At 41.5% G+C, this 20,473-nt stretch overlaps 1 protein-coding gene across 4 annotated transcripts in view; it reads right to left on the bottom strand.

Annotated features, from left to right (window-relative positions):
• Positions 1–5,729: 5,729 nt before the first annotated feature.
• ERMARD (ER membrane associated RNA degradation) overlaps positions 5,730–20,473 on the bottom strand; it is a 60,120-nt gene continuing 45,376 nt past the window's right edge. For all 4 annotated transcript variants that reach the window (XM_056567112.1, XM_056567115.1, XM_056567113.1 and 1 more), the window contains 4 exons: positions 16,638–16,766; positions 9,238–9,456; positions 7,370–7,483; positions 5,730–5,896 (listed from right to left, as the gene is read on the bottom strand). In XM_056567112.1, the coding sequence (XP_056423087.1) occupies positions 5,752–5,896; positions 7,370–7,483; positions 9,238–9,456; positions 16,638–16,766 (607 nt within the window). In that variant the 3' untranslated portion in view covers positions 5,730–5,751. The remainder of the gene's footprint in view (positions 5,897–7,369; positions 7,484–9,237; positions 9,457–16,637; positions 16,767–20,473) is intronic.

The following is a 20,473-nucleotide window of genomic DNA, read 5'->3' as shown; positions in this document are numbered from 1 at the left end:
AGTTGTGGTGCCTAACCCCCTTTCACATTTAATACTAAACTATGCTAAACTACACTAACTATAGCCCTACGCTATTTGCGTAGTGCTGCGCATGCGCAGTACAAATTTAGCTGCGCTCGAACCTACGCATGCGCAATGGCTAGCGCTGCGCCCGAAGCACTTTAAATCTGTTTCCGGTTCCCTGAGCTAACAGGGAGCGGGGAACAGAGCCGCGGGCGAGCGGGGTGGATGGCTCGCGCAGGCGGAGGACACACGTAACATTGCTAGCGGGCACAGGGGTCCCGTTAGCAGTGAACATTGCTCGCACTGGTGGGTGACACTGACTGTCAGCTTGTGCGAGGGGCACACAAGCTGACAGGCGCAGCGGGGAGGACACAGTAAATGGATTGACTTCTGTGGCTCCATTCAGCTCTCGGAATCGGGCCACAGACGCCATAAGAGCTCCGTGCAGCTTCGGGCTATCACAGGGAGAGATCCTCTCCCTGTGATAGCCCAAGTGAGACTGCCGTGAGCTGCGATACCTGATGGTTAAATATGTCACGTGACACTCGCACCCCCCCCCCCAGCCCCCGCAGTAACCAATGGTTGGGGGGTGGTGTGCGAGTGTCAGCCTATAGAATGTGATGGAGGCGGAGCGGAGCAACTTTATAGTGTGAAAGAGGCCTTCGGAACAAAGCAGAAACAAAAACCAACCAAACAGAATTAATGACCAAATACATAGAGGGAACACTACAAAACAACAAACAGATATATAGTAAATAAATGTCTTAATTCTGCTGCATAATTGAACAGGGACTTGGGAAAGACTGGTTTGTTGTCAGGTGACCTGCAGGTTTTTATTAATTATCTTACATCCTTTGTTCTTGGTTTATGTGTATCTTTGTTCCCGTACAAACAGTAGTTCAGTGCTACAACTATGTGTGGGCTGCTACCTTGTATCCTCTGTATGTGGGTGCTTTTGGATTGTGAAGGGCAACACAATAATTATATTACAGCTACATGTAGGACAAGCCTACTTTTCGGAAAGTTTGGGCATTGTGTAGTCCCTGGATGCCATTTTGGGACATACAATATAGTAGGAGTCACAACAAACATTGTATAACAGGAGCAGAGATTCTATCTTTTTATACAACAAAGTTCAAACATATCATATCTCATATAAGAGATAGGAGAAATAAGTTTGTCTTTATATCTGCCATTACCATACAAATACAATACACACTTAAAAATGTAGCATGTTAGATATAGCAAGTGCTGTACATACAGTAAATAACATTAAAAGATTCCACAACACCATACATTCACACATGTACACAGACTCCAGGCGGAGGGGAGATGAGAAGGACTGGATTACAGAATTCACAACACAATCTGCAAGCATTCTCTTCTTTTGTAACAATCGATAATACAAAGACTGCAAACACAAACAATCATAAGACAAAATTGGCAAAATCACATGCCAAATAGAGGTATACAAGAGATAACATAACATATAGGACACACAAAAGGGCCCTTCACACATTCACAAAAATATAAAATGCATAAAATTATGCAAATATATTAACATAAAATTCAATTAATACCACATGGATTTTCTTAACCTTTTTGCTAGTTTTGCTAGGTGGCAGATGGTCTCCTGAGGGATGTTCTCCCAGACATGGACTAAAGCATTAGCCAACTCCTGGACAGTCTGTGGTGCAATGTGGCATTGGTGGATGGAGCGAGACATGATGTCCCAGATGTGCTCAATCGGATTCAGGCATCAGGTTACAACTGACAAGCACATGGAGGGCTGTGCACCCCCCAAAGAAATGCCACCCCACACCATTACGGACCCACCGCCAAACTGGTCATGCTGGAGGATGTTGCAGGCAGCAGAACGTTCTCCATGGTGTCTCCAGACTGTCACGTGCTCAGTGTGAACCTGCTTTCATCTGTGAAGTGAAATAAAAAAGCACAAACGGATGCGCTCCGTAGTGTAACACAAAAGGTGAGTTGGTAACGCTAAGTGTGAATTGCGCTTACCACATGAAGTTTTACTCCAACCAAGTACAACAATGGAACAGGGCGTATCATCAAAGGGTCTCTGCAGCTTCGTCCCGCTGAAATAGAATCACGATAAAAACAAGCAATCTCCAGGTAGCAGAGCAGGATCAATGGAAGCGCTGAGACCAGATAAGAAGTTAAAAGGATTTATTTCCCATAATGCAACGCGTTTCACGGTCACCCGCTTCCTCAGGCATGTCTGAGGAAGCGGGTGACCGTGAAACGCGTTGCATTATGGGAAATAAATCCTTTTAACTTCTTATCTGGTCTCAGCGCTTCCATTGATCCTGCTCTGCTACCTGTTCATCTTTATACCTTTAAAAAATCATAACTCTTTCAATTTTGCACCTAAAAATCCATATGATGGCTTATTTATTGCACCACCAATTCTACTTTGTAATGACATCAGTCATTTTAACAAAAAAATCTACGACGAAATGGAAAATCATTGTGCGACAAAATTGAAAAAAAAACAAAAAACGCCATTTTGTAACTTTTGGGGGCTTCCGTTTCTACGCAGTACATTTTTCGGTAATAATGACACACTCTTTATTCTGTAGGTCCAAACGAATAAAATGATACCCTACTTATACATATAGGTTTAATTTTGTCGTACTTCTGAAAAAAATCATAACTAAATGCAGGAAAATGTAAATGTATATGTTTAAAATTGTCACCTTCTGACCCCTATAACTTTATTTTTCCGCGTATGGGGCAGTATGAGGGCTCATTTTTTCCGCCGTGATCTTAAGTTTTTAGCAGTACCATTTTTGTATTGATCTGACTTTTTGATCGCTTTTTATTCATTTTTTCATAATATAAAAAGTGACCAAAAATACACTATTTTGGACTTGGGAATTTTTTTGCGCGTACGCCATTGACCGTGCGGTTTAATTAAAGATATATCTTTATAATTCGGACATTTCCGCACACGGCGATACCACATGTTTATTTTTATTTACACTTTTTTTTTAAATGGGAAAAGGGGGGTGATTCAAACTTTTATTAGGGAAGGGGTTAAATGTTATAGCTCTCATAGGGGGCTATAACACGGCACACACTGATCTTTTACATTGATCACTGGTTAGGAAACCATTGATCAATGATTCTGCTGCTTGACTGCTCATGCCTGGATCTCAGGCACTGAGCAGTCATTTGGCGATTGGACACCAGGAGGCAAGGTAAAGGACCCTCCTGCTGTGTCACAGCTGTTCGGGATGCCGCGATTTCGCAGCGGACATCCCGAACAACCCCCTGAGCTAACCGGCAATGATTTACTTTCACTTTAGACGCGGCGTGGTTAATAGTGCACGACACCGCGATCAGTGACGCGTGCTATTAGCCACAGGTCCCGGCCGTTGCCCCATATTATAGAACGGAAGCGGACTCAGGCCGTACTCTGCTTTTCTGGTGTGGCATGTGGCACTGGTACCTTGGTTGTGCTTGCCTTAAGCTTACTGCCAAAGTCCCTGAAATCATTTTTAATCCCTTAAGGAACAAGCTAATTTTAACCTTAAGGACCAGGCCAAATTTTATTTTAGCGTTTTTGTTTTTTCCTCCTTGCCTTCTAAAATCCATAACTTTTATATTTCCATCTACAGACCCATATAAGGGCTTGTTTTTTGAGTGAGCAATTGTACTTTGTAATGAAACCTCTCATTTTACCATAAAATGTACGACGATCCCAAAAAATACTTTTTTTTAGGGAGGAAATTTAAATGAAAACCACGATTTTGCACACTGTACAATTTACAGTAAAAATGACATGTGTTATTTATTCTGTGGGTCAATACAATTAAAATGATACCCATGGCTAGATAGTTTTATATTGTTGTACCGCTTAAAAAAAAAATCAAAAACTTTTTGTACAAAATCAGTAATCTAAAATCACCCTATTTTGACCACCTATAACTTTTTCATTTTTCTGTATTTAGGGCGGTATGAGGGCTCATTTTTTGGGCCATCATCTGTACTTTTTATCAATACCACATTTGCATATGTTACAAGAGAGAAGTAGGATCAGCTCCCCCCAGCGTAGACTGGCTGCAGCACGGACAGGTGCGGATTCATCGATATGCAATCAGGAAAGGAGGAGGTCCAGCGCAGCAATATCAAACAGATATGCAGTTTATTTTATCATGCAAGCAGCATACAGGACAGACATGGAGGTGACTCATTTGCATATATAAAACTTTCATATCTTTTTTTTTTATAAAATATGACAAAAAAGCTGCATTTTTGGAATTTTTTCTATATTTTGTACGTTCACGCCGTTCACCGTACGGGATCATTAACATTATATTTTGATAGTTCGGACATTTACGCACGTGGCGATACCAAATATGTTAATAAAAAAAATTTATGCTTTTTGGGGGGTAAAATGGGAAAAACTAACAATTTACATTTTTATTGGGGGAGGGGATTTTTCACTTTTTATTTTTACATTTTTCAACTTTTTTTTTTTTTACACTTTTTTTGTCCCCATAGGGGACTATCTATAGCAATCATTTGATTGCTAATACTGTTCAGTGTTATGCATAGGACATAGCACTGATCAGTATTATCGGTGATCTTCTGCTCTGGTCTGCTCGATCTCAGACCAGAGCAGGAGACGAACGGAGGCGGTTGAGGGGACCACTGTCCGCCATTACAGGTGATCGGATCGCTGCGGCAGCGCTGCGGGCGATCATCTACTTTAATATGTGCATTGCCGCAGATGCCATGATCTGTTCTGATCACGGCATCTGAGGGGTTAATGGCAGACATCCGCGCGATTGTGGATGTCAGCCATTAATGGCGGGTCCCCGGCTACTGATAGCAGCCGGAACCTGCCGTGTATGGCGCGAGCACCGCTCCGATGCTCGCGGTCATACACAGGACGTAAATGTACGTCCTGGTGCGCGAAGTACCGCCAAACCAGGACGTACTTTTACGTACGTGGTTGTTAAGGACACTCCACCTACCTTTTACTTTATCATTGGTGCCAACATGCACCATGACCACTGGGTCTCTTCAAGCCCCTTCCAGGAATCTGTCAACCTGATCAGTGATGGGCCAAACTTGAGCGCCAGGAAGACACACTGTTTGACAGTCCTAGTCTTTGTTACAGATTGCCTTGTCTGTCCTCCTAATAACTGAGTCGTCCATTACCAGCACCTGTCTGGCCTGCCCTCCTCCTTTGATGGACTGGAACACAGACAGCAATCCAGACCTTCCTGTCCTTCATCTGCACCTGTCTTTACTGGCTTGTTGTTAATAGAACATTTTCACAACAGGTTTACAGTTTTGCCATAACTAAATCTGTTTTGTTACTCTCACATACTGTGGCGACGTTTCATCTTTGGTTTTGTACCAATTGGTCTTTGTGAGCCTTATCCCTGTGACCAGCATGGCTGACAGCAGCGTGTTGCCTAACAATGTAAAGTACAGTATGAGCAGGGGAAAATCAGCCATCTTTCAACTTTTGTAAAGGGTTATAATCATTAAAGATCGTGACACAGTGTCTCTGGTAACCTTTTAGTTGTGTTCTTATTCTTTTACCAGCTGTACTCGTACATCTAATATGTGTTATGTAGGCCAAGTGGCAGTCCATTCTGGATGGACAGTTCCCCTTCCATATGCAGTGTAACTGACAAAACCAATACTTAAATACACACATAAGCATACAAATATGTAAATACACAAAACTAGAATAAGTTTTAATCTTTACATGGCTTTATTGTTTTCATAAAATGTTTTTATCTTGAACATTATTCTACTTGTCATCTGAATAGCTTCATCCCATCTGTTCTTCTCTGGGCTTGTGCATGTTGACATATTTTCTGTGTACTGCAGAATGGATTTAAGATACCTGGTAAAGAGAATAAAGCAGTATTACAAAGACACTGAACAATACATTGTTTTCTAAATCATAAACAGAAATACTGACTTTGGTGCTCATCTAATCTAGTTTTATTAAATTATAATCCATTAGGCTGTGCCTAAGTAAAATATCAAGAAAATGTTCATATTTTTTTCAATGCTTAGAAAGCTGTTTTATGTATACTCAGAACAATGTATGGAACAGATAATTACAGGAAACTATTATACATTTTTTTGTATAATTTCTATTATACACTTTTTGTATAATCTCTATTTTCTCCAAGCATCCCATCCCCATGCTTTCTGTCTTCTATGCACATTGGGGGGGGGGGGGGGGAGATTTATCAAAACCTGTGCAGAGGAAAAGTTGACCAGTTGTCCATAGCAACCAGATTGCTTTTTTTTTTTAATTTCTCTGAGGCCTTTTCAAAAATGAAAGACATGATGTGATTGGTTGCTATGGTCATTGTGCTTATCTATGAATTAGCTTCATGTCAATCAACCTCATCCATCTTGCACGTTTTTAATGGAGGAGGTAGATAGACACAGCCTTGCATGTCTGTAAGCTGTACCAGCTTTTTTATTTTTTTTACTGCCCACCAATAACACGCTATAGGAAAAAAAAAGCCAAAAAAATAACCAAGCTGATGCATTTATGGTGCTTTGGCATAACTGCCACTGAAATTTCTTACCGTGCTTGTGCAGTAACCTTATCCTAGCTATTGGCGGTGTTTTAAAAACAAAACAGCAAAGCCTAAAAACATAGGGGGGGGTGAATTTACCAACAGATAGAACCTTTTTTGGTGTAGAAAAGTCATAAAAATGTCTCTGTTGAGCAAAATCTTGGTACACAAGTTGCAATTTTTATGCGCAACAGGGTAAAAGGTCGCAGAGGAGGAACTATACAAAGTGGTGTTCTGAAGTGATTTATAGTTTTTTTGCTTAGGTGTGCCAAATTTATCAACCAAAATGTTCTTAGCATTTCAAGTTGTTTCATGTTCACACCTTTCCCAAAGGATATTTCATGGCTGTCTGCTTTTTCAATGTTTTAGCACCTACTTAAACAATTCTGCCCAGAAACCTGAAATGGAGGCATGGCCTTGGTATCTTCTGCATTCCAGATAGATTTATTATAGGCTTCTCTACAGATTCTGGTACATGATGTTTGGAATTTACTGACCAAATGGTCTGTTTTCACATTAGTGATGAGTGGCAAAGTTTGGTGCACTAAGTGGCAAAACCTAGCAAAATGTGGGTTTGGAGCTCAGTTTCATTGAAGTGAATGAAGCCAAGTTGTAATACTACACAGCCTGTGGACAGGGATTTGAAGAAATGTGTTCTGTTTTGCCATTGCTGGATAAATAAAAACTAAATTAGGCCAAACTGTATTGGACAAGCAAGATCTACACATAATACAGTAAATTACATTCACTTCTCATGTTTGCGATTTCTAGCAACTTACTTCAAGTATTTCTGGTATTCCAAGTGAGCCTTTTCACATATACTGTGTATATTGTTCAAATTCACAATCACGATTGTTAAAATTAGATGCAGAGCTGTAGACAGTGACCTAATGCTGAAAAAAACAAGATTGCTTTATCAAGTAGATACAAAAGGTTAAAGGGGTACTCCGGTGGAAAACTTTTTTTTTTTAATCAACTGGTGCCAGAAAGTTAAACAGATTTGTAAATCACTTCTATTAAAAAAATCTTAATCCTTCAAGTACTTATTATCTGCTGAATACTACATGGGAAATTATTTTCTTTTTGAAACACAGAGCTCTCTGCTGACATCATGACCACAGTGCTCTCTGCTGACATCTCTGTCCATTTTAAGAACTGTCCAGAGTAGGAAAAAATCCCCATAGCAAACTACTCTGGACAGTTCCTAAAATGGACAGAGAGAGCACTGTGGTCATGATGTCAGCAGAGAGCTCTGTGTTCCAAAAAGAAAATACATTTCCTATGTAGTATTCAGCAGCTAATAAGTACTGGAAGGATTAAGATTTTTAATATAAGTAATTTACAAATCTGTTTAACTTTCTGGCACCAGTTGATTTAAAAAAAAAAAAAAAAAAGTTTTCCACCGGAGTACCCCTTTAAAATAATGACTGGACACTACATTTTGAAACTGATTTTTAAAGGTTGTCATCAAACCATATTTTCCCTAACTACTCCTAACACCCCTCCTGCCCTTAAAAATTTTCAGAGTTTTAAAAAGCTCTGTATCATACATTTCCTCCTGCTCACATTGTCTGAGCTTCCGGCAGGAGAACGTGGGCATTCCCCAGCAGGTGCCAAGTCACTGAAGCCTGCGAGAGCTGTGCCTCCCCATGCCCCGCATGCACTTCCTGAGTTTGGACTTTTGCAAGTCCAGGTGGAGACCAAACTAACTGTTTGACTTGTGCAGGGAACAGAACAGAGCCACCCAGTGGCTGTTTTATCAATCACATTAAAAACTTGTAAAGGTTGCGAAATTTAACAGCAAGTACAGTAACCCCCCAACATGCGATGGCCCCGACATATGATCAAATCGACAAAAAACAATAAAAAGGCCGTATCACAGGGGGTGGGACAACGCGTTTCGAAGGGCGTGATCCCCTCTTCGTCTGACCTGACGAAAAGGGGATCACGCCCTTCAAAACGCGTTGTCCCACCCCCTGTGATACAGCCTTTTTATTGTTTTTTTATCCTTTTATGCCAAATAAAATCCATTTGCTTATATCATTTCCCACTCTGGATTTGATCTGTATCCGATCCTGGATCGACCTACACCTGTGAGGAGAGCACCCGAATACACCGGCATTTTCTGCTGCAATGCAGACCACAGTTCTTTCCATTAACAGGCTGTCAGTCTCTCTTTAAGCATTGGAGCAAAAGCACTGAAAAGCAGTGTTTTAGAAATTGTGTTTAAAGGGACAAATATCCTGATACCTCACAGTACCACAACAACAAATAGTAGGAGCTTACAGCGGTTTCATTAGGGATTCCATGCCTTGAGCAACAAAGAATTCTATATTACACATGGTTATTGCAGTTTATGGTAAGAATGCTTTACTTGGGATTCCTACCTGTCTACATTGTGTTTTATCAACTGCTGCCATTAACATTGATAAGTGTGAGTGATATACTTGTCCTTACTGTTTAGGCTTAGTATACCTATATATAGGTGCAGATAGGCATGCACTTTAAAGTCATGTTTTAGGTGCACACTCGGAGGCTTAGGGTCATATTGCACAGGTATCGCTTATAACTGAACTGTTTGTTACCTGGAATTGCATTATCCAGGAAGCCATCACAAATTCAAGCTCCGTAAGTAAAATATACAAACCTACACAAAAGGCGCTGATAGTTCTGCCTTTGACGAGAGCGCAGTGTCTTGTTTTGCCACTGTTCATATCTTATTTGTGAGGTGCAAAGAACATTAGCAGAGACTTGATAGCACTGAGTGCTGACTTTATGCAGAACACCAACTGCCTCCAAGACCAATCGAGAACAGTATAGAGTTGAAATATTTTTTCTGCATAGCTCTTTTATAGAGACGAGCCACCTGTTAAAGTGAAGAAAATCAATATTAGCCTATTGTCTAAACATACAGCAAGGTATTGTTGGAATTATTGAACAAGTGTAAGTATAGGAAGTAGGGCTGCATGATATATTGCAAAAGCAATCGAATCGCGATTTTTGCAATATAGCGATACAGCCCCCCCGTGGGGGGGGGGGGGGGGGATGGGGGGGGAGCAGCCAGAGCAGGTAAAATCTAATTTAAATACTAAAAGTCAGTGTTTCCCAACCAGGGGGCCTCCAGTTGTTGCAAAACTACAACTCTTAGCATGCCCGGACCGGCAAAGGCTGTCCAGGAATGCTGGGAGTAGTAGTTTCACAACAGCTGGAGGCACTCTGTTAGAAAAACACTGAGCTAAGGGCGCAGGGAGAAAAATAAAAAACCTATTGCTCGCCTAGTCCCGGTCCCTGCAGATTCGTCTCTGTGCGCTCCGGAGTTTCCTCTCTTCTTAGTACAGACAGTAAGACATTTCCCTTTTCAGCCAATCACTCGCCGCAGTGGTGTCACGTGTCAAGCCAGTGATTGGCTGATGGGGAAAAGTCTTGTACTGCAGCAATACACCAGGTTTCCCGGGTCCTGCGGAAGATTTGAAATCCGCCTGGGAAACCCAGTGTATTGCTGCAGTACAAGAATACAAGAATGTGACAGGAGGGGAGGGGGGGGGGGGGGGGAGAATATGACAAGGGGGAGGAGAGAATATGACAAGGGGGAGGAGAGAATATGACAAGGGGGAGGAGAGAATATGACAAGGGGGAGGAGAGAATGTGACAAGGGGGAGGAGAATGTGACAAGGAGGAGGAGAATGTGACAAGGGGGAGGAGAATGTGACAAGGGGGGAGGAGAATGTGACAAGGGGGGAGGAGAATGTGACAAGGGGGGAGGAGAATGTGACAAGAGGGGGGGGGGAATGTGACAAGAGGGGGGGGAATGTGACAAGAGGGGGGGAGAATGTGACAAGAGGGGGGGGAGAATGTGACAAGAGGGGGGGAGAATGTGACAAGAGGGGGGGAGAATGTGACAAGGGGGGGGGGGAATGTGACAAGAGGGGGGGGAGAATGTGACAAGAGGGGGGGGGGGAGAATGTGACAAGAGGGGGGGGGAGAATGTGACAAGAGGGGGGGGGGGAGAATGTGACAAGAGGGGGGGGAGAATGTGACAAGGGGGGAGAATGTGACAAGGGGGAGAGAATGTGACAAGGGGGGAGAATGTGACAAGGGGGAGAGAATGTGACAAGCGGGGGGGGGGGAGAATGTGACAAGCAGGGGGGGGGGAGAATGTGACAAGCGGGGGGGGAGGGTGAGCATGTGACAAGCGGGGGGGGGGGGGAGAATGTGAAATAGGCGGTGGGCATAAAATGGGTAGGTAGATGTGAAATGAAGGCAAGTGGACATGAAATGGGGGGATTTCACCATTTTTTTTATTATATCGCATCGCATATCGAAATCGCAATATTTAGGCCCAAAAATTGCACTCGCACATTTTCTCCATATTGTGCAGTCATTGATAAAGGCATAATTAATTAAATGGATACTCTCACTTTAAAACTTTTGACATGCCTCTACAACATGTCAAGTATTTTTTTTTTTTTATCGGTCAGAGTGCAAAAAATAAGCTGGGAGACAAGCACACTAGAGACACAAACTTACAATGTAAGTCTATGGGACTGTCTTGGTCAGAGCATGCGTTTCTCCTTGTCTGTTCTAATGATCAGCAGGGATCTGAAAACTCAGACACTGCTCATTAAAACCTTCGACAAACAAAAAGTAGGTAAAGGAGAGGCTCTTATCTTACTGTGCATCAAATATGACCGGGCTAACCGATAAATACCTGTACCCAAAATGTCCAAAATAACTGGATAAAAAAATAAATGAAACAAAAAGAAAATCTGTGCTCAGGTCACGGATAGCGGCAATCAGTTTGTGTTTATTAATAATAAATATATAGCTAGCAGAACACAGGGCCCCTGCTTAGGCTAGGATGCAATATGGTACAGAATACAATCACAAAGGAAAAAAATTGAAATAAAAATATATAAAATACAATAACTATTATAATATTGCATTTTATATATTTTTATTTCCATTTTTGCCCTTTGTGATTGGATTCTAAACTATATTGCATCCTAGCCTAAGCAGACACAATGGCCCTGTGTTCTGCTAGCTATATATTGTCTGTATTTATTAATAAATAACACAGTTTAACCAACTGGTTGCTGTTATGAGCACCGATTTTCTTTTTGACATTAAAACTTTTGACTTGTCTCTAGTACATATTAAAGGAAAACTGTCCAGATATTTTCTCCCGCACTATCCACAGGCACTGATGGATAGTGCGGGAGATGCTGATTCCAACGAGCCCTACCTTGGCCGGATCCGCCCTGCCGTTCGCCCGCAATTGTAGTTTTATTCTACGTGTATATCTTGCTCTCTTTTTCCCTCTCTTTGCCGCTCCTAACTGGAGGGAGGGGGGATGAATATTCATAAGCGGCGCTGACATCAGTGCCAGTTACAGCAAGATTTCCACATATAATTAAACTACAATTGCGGGCGTACGGCAGGGCGGATCCGGCCAAGGTAGGGCTCGTTGGAATCAGCATCTCCCGCACTATCCATCAGTGCCTGCGGATAGTGTGGGAGAAAATATCTGGACAGTTTTCCTTTAAAAATTATTTTTAGTAGCCCAAAATAATGATTCATTTTGTATCCAACGTCTTTGTTAAAATATGCAAAACGTGAATGTACATCTAGTAGAAATAAGGTAATTCAATTAGCTTAGCCACTCTCCTAAGAGCACAATAGACAATATTTCAGTATGGACCTTCTCCAGATACAGCAGACAAAAGGAATTTGCCTACACTACCTCATCAAAAAACAATCAACACCTTAACCTTTTTAGGATGCCGGGCGTGTGCATACGCCTTGCATCCCGAGTCCTTAAGGACGTGGGGCGTATGCATACGCCCGTGGGAATTCCGGTTCCCTGCCGCTAGCCGGTTGGGGACCGGGCCGGAATGCCTGCTGAAATCATTCAGCAGGCATCCCGGCACATCGCCGAGGGGGGTCCTGAGACCCCCCCATGTCGGCGATCACAGAAAATCGCATATCAATTCAGACATGCGATTTTCTGCTATTCCGGGCTGATCGGGTCTCTGGTGACCCGATCACCCAGAAAATAGGGATGATCGGAGCTGTCAGGGGGGGGGGGGGGTGGGAGGGGAAATGAAAGTGAACGTAAAGTGATCTTTACTGTGGCAACCACTAGGAAGGCCAAACTGCAACTCCCAGCATGCCCAGACAGCCGAAGGCTGTTTGGGCATGCTGGGAGTTGTAGTTTTGCAACATCTGGAGGGTCACAGTTTGGAGACCACTGTTACAGTGGTGCCCAAACGGTAGCCCTCCAGATGTTGCCAAACTACAACTCTCAGCATGCCTAAACTGCCCAGGCATGCTGGGAGTTGTAGTTCTGTAACATCTGTCCCTTAAGATTTTGCAATTTTCATGACATTTTTGAAAATTGCTGCTCTACTGTGAAGCCCTCTAATTTATTCAAAAAGCAAAAATATGTCCATTTTATGATGCCAACATAAAAGTGGACATATTGTATTTATGAAGAAAAATTAAATTTATTTGGAATATCCATTTTCCTTACAAGTAGAGAGCCTCAAAGTTAGAAAAATGCAAAATGTTCATGACATTTTGGGATTTTTCACCACCAAAATAAAGTAGAATATGTCACGAAAAAACAATCTCAGATTCAGAATATTCGGTAAAAGCGTTTTCGAGTTATTAATTCGTAAAGCGACGGTGGTCAGAATTGCGAAAAAGGGCTCAGTCCTTAAGGGCAAAAAGGGCTGCGTCCTTAAGGGGTTAAAGATGTTATCCAGCTATTACAAAACGCATCCCCTATCCACAGGATAGAAAATAGGGGTCTGGTAGCAGGGCCCGACCTTTGGGAAGTAAGGATCAGGAGAACAGAACTGCAACAGGAACAGTAGGTCTACAGGAAGGTTTTGATGTAGAATTGATAATTTATTTCCTACTATGCTGAGGAGTACTGATAACGAGAGACTTACTGTGCTGAGATTCACATTGTGCTCCACAAAATTAGAGCATGAGGTACAATCCACTAAGCATAGTGAAATATATTAAATTTCCTGCCCCTGGCAACCAGGTGAAGCTGGGACCAGTATAAGTATAAGCTATGAAATCAATTGTGGCTAAGGAGCACTGAATAACGCACCTAAGGTACACAAAACGGCAAAACCGGAATTAGGCTGCAGCATTAATCTGGACAACTGATAAAATGCAGCATGGCCCCAAAACCAGAACAGCTAGGACCCCAAAAGTAGGCTGCGGTGTGCGCCTACAACAGATGTGCAGGACATGTGCAACAGAAGGCCATAGCACAGGACGCTGGAAAAAGTGGCAACCCACCAGTAAGGCATACGAAGCCTAACTATGGTGCCACTGTTGCTGAAAGACATGGTGGCCTATTAAAGGGGAATTAACCCCTTAAGGACCAGGCCCATTTTGGCCTTAAGGACCAGACCAATTTTAATTTAGCATTTTCGTTTTTTCCTCCTCGCCTTCTAAAAATCATAACTCTCTTATATTTCCATCCACAGACCCATATGAGGGCTTGTTTTTTGTGTCACCAATTGTACTTTGTAATGACATCACTTATTTTACCATAAAATGTACAGCGCAACCAAACAAATATTATTTATGTGGGAAAATTGAAAAGAAAACCGCAATTTAGCAAATTTTGGAAGGTTTTGTTTTCACGTTGTACACTTTCCGGTAAAAAATGACATGTTTTCTTTATTATGTGGGTCAATACAATTAAAATGATACCCATGATTATATTCTTTTCTATAATTGTACCACTTAAAAAAAAAACTCAAACCATTTTAACAAAATTAGTATGTTTGAAATTGCCCTATTTTGACCACCTATAACTTTCTAATTTTTCCGTTCATGGGGCGGTATGAGGGCTCATTTTTTGCGCCATGATCTGTAGTGTTTATCAGTATCACTTTTGCTTAGGTTTTACTTTTTAATAATTTTTTATTAATTTTTTGGGAATAAAATGTGACAAAAAAGCAGCAATTTTGGACTTTTTAATTTTTTTTACGTTTACGCCGTTCACCGTAGGGATAATTAACAATATATTTTAATAGTTCAGACTTTTACGCAAGAGGCGATACCAAATATGTGTATTAATTATTTTTATTACACTTTTTTGGGGGTAAAATGGGAAAAACGGACATTTTACTTTTTTTTATTGTAGGAGGGGATTTTTCACATCTTTTTCACTTTTTATGTCCCCCAAAGGGAACTATTCATTGCAATCAGTTGATTGCTAATACTGTGCAGTGATCTGAAGTTTTTATCAGTACAATTTTTGTATTGATCAGACTTTTTGTTCGCTTTTTATTCATTTTTTCATGATATAAAATGATATGCGGATTAACTATATATTTTTATAATTCGGACATTTCCGCACGCAGCAATATAACATATGTTTATTTTTATTTACAGGTTTTTTTTAATGGGAAAAGGGGGGCGATTCAAACTTTCGTTAGGGAAGGGTTTAAATTATCTTTATTAACTTTGTTTTTCACTTTTTTTTGCAGTGTTATAACTCCCATAGGGCCCCTGCATTATCGTAAGGGAGAGGACTCAGGACGTACCGGTACGTCCTTGGTCCTTTAGGGGTTTTAAAGCCTCACCCACAGAGAGGTCACCATATCTGACCAGCCCTTACAGCCTACATCATCATCTTCCAGTGTAAATGGTTGGATATGCGATAGATAGATCGATAAATAGATATGAGATAGATAGATATGAGATACAGCAAACAGGTAAACGCAGCAGCACTCCAGAGTAGTGAAAAAATAGTGACTTTATTTATCACTAAAATGAATTGCGACGTTTCAACCACCTCTCGTGGCCGTCCTCAAGGCTTGAGGACGGCCACGAGAGGTGGTTGAAACGTCGCAATTCATTTTGGTAATAAATAAAGCCACTATTGTTTCACAACTCTGGAGTGCTGCTGCGTTTACCTGTTTGCTGTATCCAATTGGGGCCCGAGGACCAGGGCTCAACCACAACTTGCACCCTCTACACTACGTCTCTGAGTGCTGCTCCACCTGCTTCTTCCTAGATGAGATAGATAGATAGATAGATAGATATGAGATAGATAGATAAATATGAGATCGATAGATATGAGAAGATATGAGATAGATAGATATGAGATAGATGATAGATAGATCGATAAATATGAGATAGATAGATATGAAATAGATGATAGATAGATATAGGGAAGAATGGTAGATTTGTGTCCAGTATGCTGCCTAATATTGAACAATGCCACAGACAGAGAAGCAGACAGGCAATAAATACAGCAGCTCTTGCAGACTTGTTGTGTGGAGAGAGTCTTCTCTGTAGAGCAATGTTCTGTTGTCAGGAGTGCTGTGGCAGGGGAGTGGGCAGCTTAGGAGAACTAAAATAAAGGGCTGAGGGAAACCATTGCATTCTGGAAATGGTAGAATTGATCAACTGCTCAACCATAAGGATATGTTCACACTGGTTAAGGTGTGAGCGGAATGGTCGCTTAAAAAATCCGCTCAAAAACGCAGTTTTTTTCTGCGCTGAATTCCACGTGGAATTCCGCTGATTTCCTTGCGCAAATTTCCAGTAATGCGCAAATTCTGTGCAAATTACGCGCAGAAGCGTGGCAGACTGCCAAAAATGATTATTTGACTTCTATGGACTTACAAGCCGAATTCTGCATGAAGAAAGAACATGTTCATTCTCCATGCAGAACGGAATTCTGTGACAGAATTCTGCTAGCGGAATTTACTCAGTGTGAACTGAGGAGAGGAAGGTTAACTAAATACTATGGGGTATGGCACTGCTGAATGAATTGGAGAGGAATAAGCGAGCAGAATTACTCGTGGAAATTCCTCTCCAATTCCTCAGTGTGAACATACCCTAAAGAAGAGTAATTACATAGGAGACCGACACACAAAACAAATAATGTCTTAAGAACTGGGGCAGACAGGTAAGCAATGCTTCATTATTCTGCAGCACTGTTATCTTTTTACCTGATATCTGGGTTCCCTTTAAGAACCAACTATCTCACAGACCACACAGAGCACATACTTGTCTGTCTGAAGCCAGCAGCTGAAATCCTCATGAGTAAAGCAGGCATTTTCTTGAAGATGCAGGAGAGAAATAATCTGTTCTATTTCTGAATGAAATGAGAGAGTAGGATCCACATTGTCCTGAAGCCTAGTGGAATATTATTCATATATTAATGCATGTGGACATCTGCATAAACATAATTGTATCATACAAACTTAAGTAAGGCTGGGTTCAAACCACGTGTTGTAAAATACGGGGACCGGAAACAGCTGCGGGGAGTGAAAACCAGGAGCTCCCCTTACCCCAGCCGCCCGGTTTTCACTCCCCCAAGCTGGATCCGGTCCCCGTGTTAACAAAACGTGGTGTGAACCCAGCCTTATACAAACTGTGACTGCATTCCCAATGTCTACAACAAACAATTTGGTTACAAACAATTTGTCACTTTTGTTTACAGATTCTGAGCATTTTACTATCAAGACAACATAAAAACCTCCAATTATATTAAAACAAAGTTACACTTTCTCTGCTAACATGAACTTTTAACTTGAAGCTCCCATAAAAATGACATTCTGACATTCCGAAGGAACAATTTATACAGATGCATTGCACCGTATACTGTAGAAAGTTTGCATGATCATAAAAAGTGTTCAGACTCCTGCCAATCACAAGGCGGGAGAAGTGCACACTTCATTTGGTCTCTCCTGACTCTTTGTCATGTGACCAGGACAGACTCGTAAGTTTAAGGGGCCATTCTGTTTTCATAAACAACAAAAAATATTGCCCAAGAGTGCATGGAAGAGAAACAATTATAGACAACAACTACTGATCAGAAGGATCAATAATAACTTCTCATGCACCATAGATTGAGTAAAACATAACTTATTTCAATATATACACATAAAGGTTATAAAAAAAAAAAGTTTAAAATCACAGCCAGGTCAGTACTATTCCTCCACTAATGTAGTACGACTAATGTAGTCCTGATGGAGTATTTAATTGCCAATAAACCATGTTGGATATAAATCCCAATAAGAGATCTATAGATTTGTATGGGGCCAAGCCACTAGTTACAGGGGTTGTCCAGCGAAAACTAACTTGCTGTGCTGTACTCTGGTCTCTTCGGCGCTCCCATAGAAATGGAGCACATGCCGTCTACCGAACTCGCTCTTCACTGAAAGCCAGGGTCCTGTTCCACAGACTGCAGAGGGTCACAGCTTTCAGATCCCCCTGCGATCAGCTGTTTAACCCCTAATCTGTGAGCTCTCAGCCATTGGACCCCTCACAATCAGCTAGACAATCCCTTTAAGTATTCAGCTCACACGTAGTAGTGAGAACTATTAGGCTCAATCTGATGAGTTCGGATTCATTGACTGACTCAATATTGACAGAGAAATATATACATGACACCACATAGGAAGAAATAGTACATGCATGCTTTAACCTACGTGGCTAACCGTGCAAAAGAAATGCTTCATACTGTCACCAACTAAAAATTCCACTCCCATAGATCAAAGTGTCATATACCTAAAGTTGATCTGTGTATGAAACATGCACTGTATCATACACAGAGATGATTCACCTTCATGTATTTTAAACACATTTAGCATACACAGCAAATAAGATGACACTTATATAAGGTGTACCACAGGAAGATAATTCTCATTTTGTTTTAAACACACTTACACTCAGCATTCACTGCAGCCAAGGTATCACTATGACTGTACTACCAATAGATATCAGTAGGGTAAGTGATTTATTCTGGTATGGATTTGCTCCAGATATTCAGTGCCAAATGCCAAATCTAATGACTTCTAAGATGCATTCTAATCAAACAATGAGATTTAGTTAGTGATCAGATGCAGCTGCAGTCGACACTTGGATATCACCATTCCCTCCTATCTTAAAGTTGTGTGCAAGTACCTAAGCTGCTATATTAAGTATCTTAACCTGCCTACCCCTAACGTGTCACCACTACATGTGGGGTTATTAAGGAGGACAGAAAGCACTGAGCAATAACACAGACGGAAAGCTAGTGACAACCAATCAGAAGTCTTTGCATTTAGCAAATAGCTGACATCAATACTATAAGATCACCAATCACAAAATCTCCCCATAACAACCCCTTCTGAATGGCACAGGCATGCTTTATTAGACTCTGTTCAGCCTCTCTGTTTCTGACCAATCCTATAGGGTTCAGTAACAGTCACCATCCCTTTCCCTGCTGCGCATGCGTGCACTGTAGCCAATCAATCTGGTACTTGCGCATGGCAGAAAGACCCGGTGAGGAAGACTCCCATCCTACTGCGCGCGTGTGTGTGTCGCACCTACTAAGATTGCTGGCCTCTTGTGCATCGTATAGTACTAGGCAATTCTTCAAGGGGATTTACACAAAATAGGTAGGAAGAAAAGAAGCCCCCACAGTATACCCCACAGTAACTGGCTTTAAGCACTGATCCATAATACTGTACCTAAAAAGGGTAGTCAATATGTAAAAAATGGATGTATTAACTATCATTTGCGTAGTAAATACAACATATTGTGACTAACTCATAATTTTTAAACACAAAGGATAATATAAGACCAGTCTAAATGTATTATTAAAAAATGTTTTCATTAAAATGTGTACCACATATCCCAAAAAAGTAACAGATTGAAGATGGCAGAAAAAATGCCAATGATTTTTTTTTTAAGATGGCAGAAAAAATACCAATGCTTTTTCTTTTTTTTAAAGCTCACACAGACTTTTATAGATGTGGAATGCCAAAAAAAGGCCATAGTCTCAACATGATGCGATATTTTAAAACTGCCACTGCATTTTTGCAAAAGTAGAAACCGTTGTGGTGGGTGGCATTGGAGGATGACTGCATCCCATCTTACATCTCTGTCATGGTCACAATAAATCCACTGGGCCAAATGTCAAAGGAAATCTCCACTATGTTATGCTGCATTTGCCCAGGTAGATACATGCTGTTTCCCGTGTTCTGTCCAGGATGCTGAAGTGTAGTGTAGTGTAGTTTAGTGGCACTGTTCATAGGGAAAAATAAATTATCCAATGGTGGGCAGAGCAAGTGATAGACTCATCTCAGGCAATGCGTGGCTGCTTTCAGGGTCTAAGTGTTAACTACACTGCATTGCAGCATCAGTGACTGACTGTCGGAAACAGCCTTTAAAATTCAAAATTGCTTTAAAGAATATCTGCCACAAATAAAATTTTCTAAACTAACTAACGGGCTAGGCCCCAATGTTTGGAGAAGGGCATAGGACTGGGTAAGAGGTTTGGTGAGAACCGCGGTGCCCAGGAGAATCTCCACTTCAGAAAACACAGGGGTAAACATCAGGGAGCCAAATTGCGCCTGGATCGTATGCCTCAGCTGAAGATACCTTTTAAGGCACTGCCGAGGATATCATCTCTGTCCTTCATTTCCGCAAAGGAGAGGAAAACCTGATCCCCCCAGAACAAGTGAAACACAAATCTGACTCCATGAGAACCCCAGAAGCCGGCCTCCTGTAACCCCCGAAGGTGCGGAAAATTTGCATTCCCCCACAAGGGTGCCCTAGGAGACACCAACGGTTGCGGAAACCTGCTCAACACCACGGACCACATCTTAGCTATAGTTAGCAAGGGAAGGGGATAAGAGAAGGGAGAATGGTACCTGTACAGTGAGTTAGTGAGAGCCACATACAAACCCATAAGTGCTCCAGGTCGATCTACCACGCTGCATAGACCAACTGAGAGGCAAGAAAATAGTTAGTTATAGACATTGGGAGCAGCTAATCCACCATGCTGTTTAGGAGCCTGAAGGAGAGGCCGACAGAGTCTGGGAGACTTCCCCTGCCAATAGAAGGATCCCAGA

Source organism: Hyla sarda, chromosome 3 (genome assembly GCF_029499605.1).
Source record: "Hyla sarda isolate aHylSar1 chromosome 3, aHylSar1.hap1, whole genome shotgun sequence".
NCBI lineage: Eukaryota > Metazoa > Chordata > Amphibia > Anura > Hylidae > Hyla > Hyla sarda.
The sequence above is the reverse complement of the archived record's forward strand: the minus strand, read 5'-3'. Positions and strand labels throughout refer to the sequence as shown.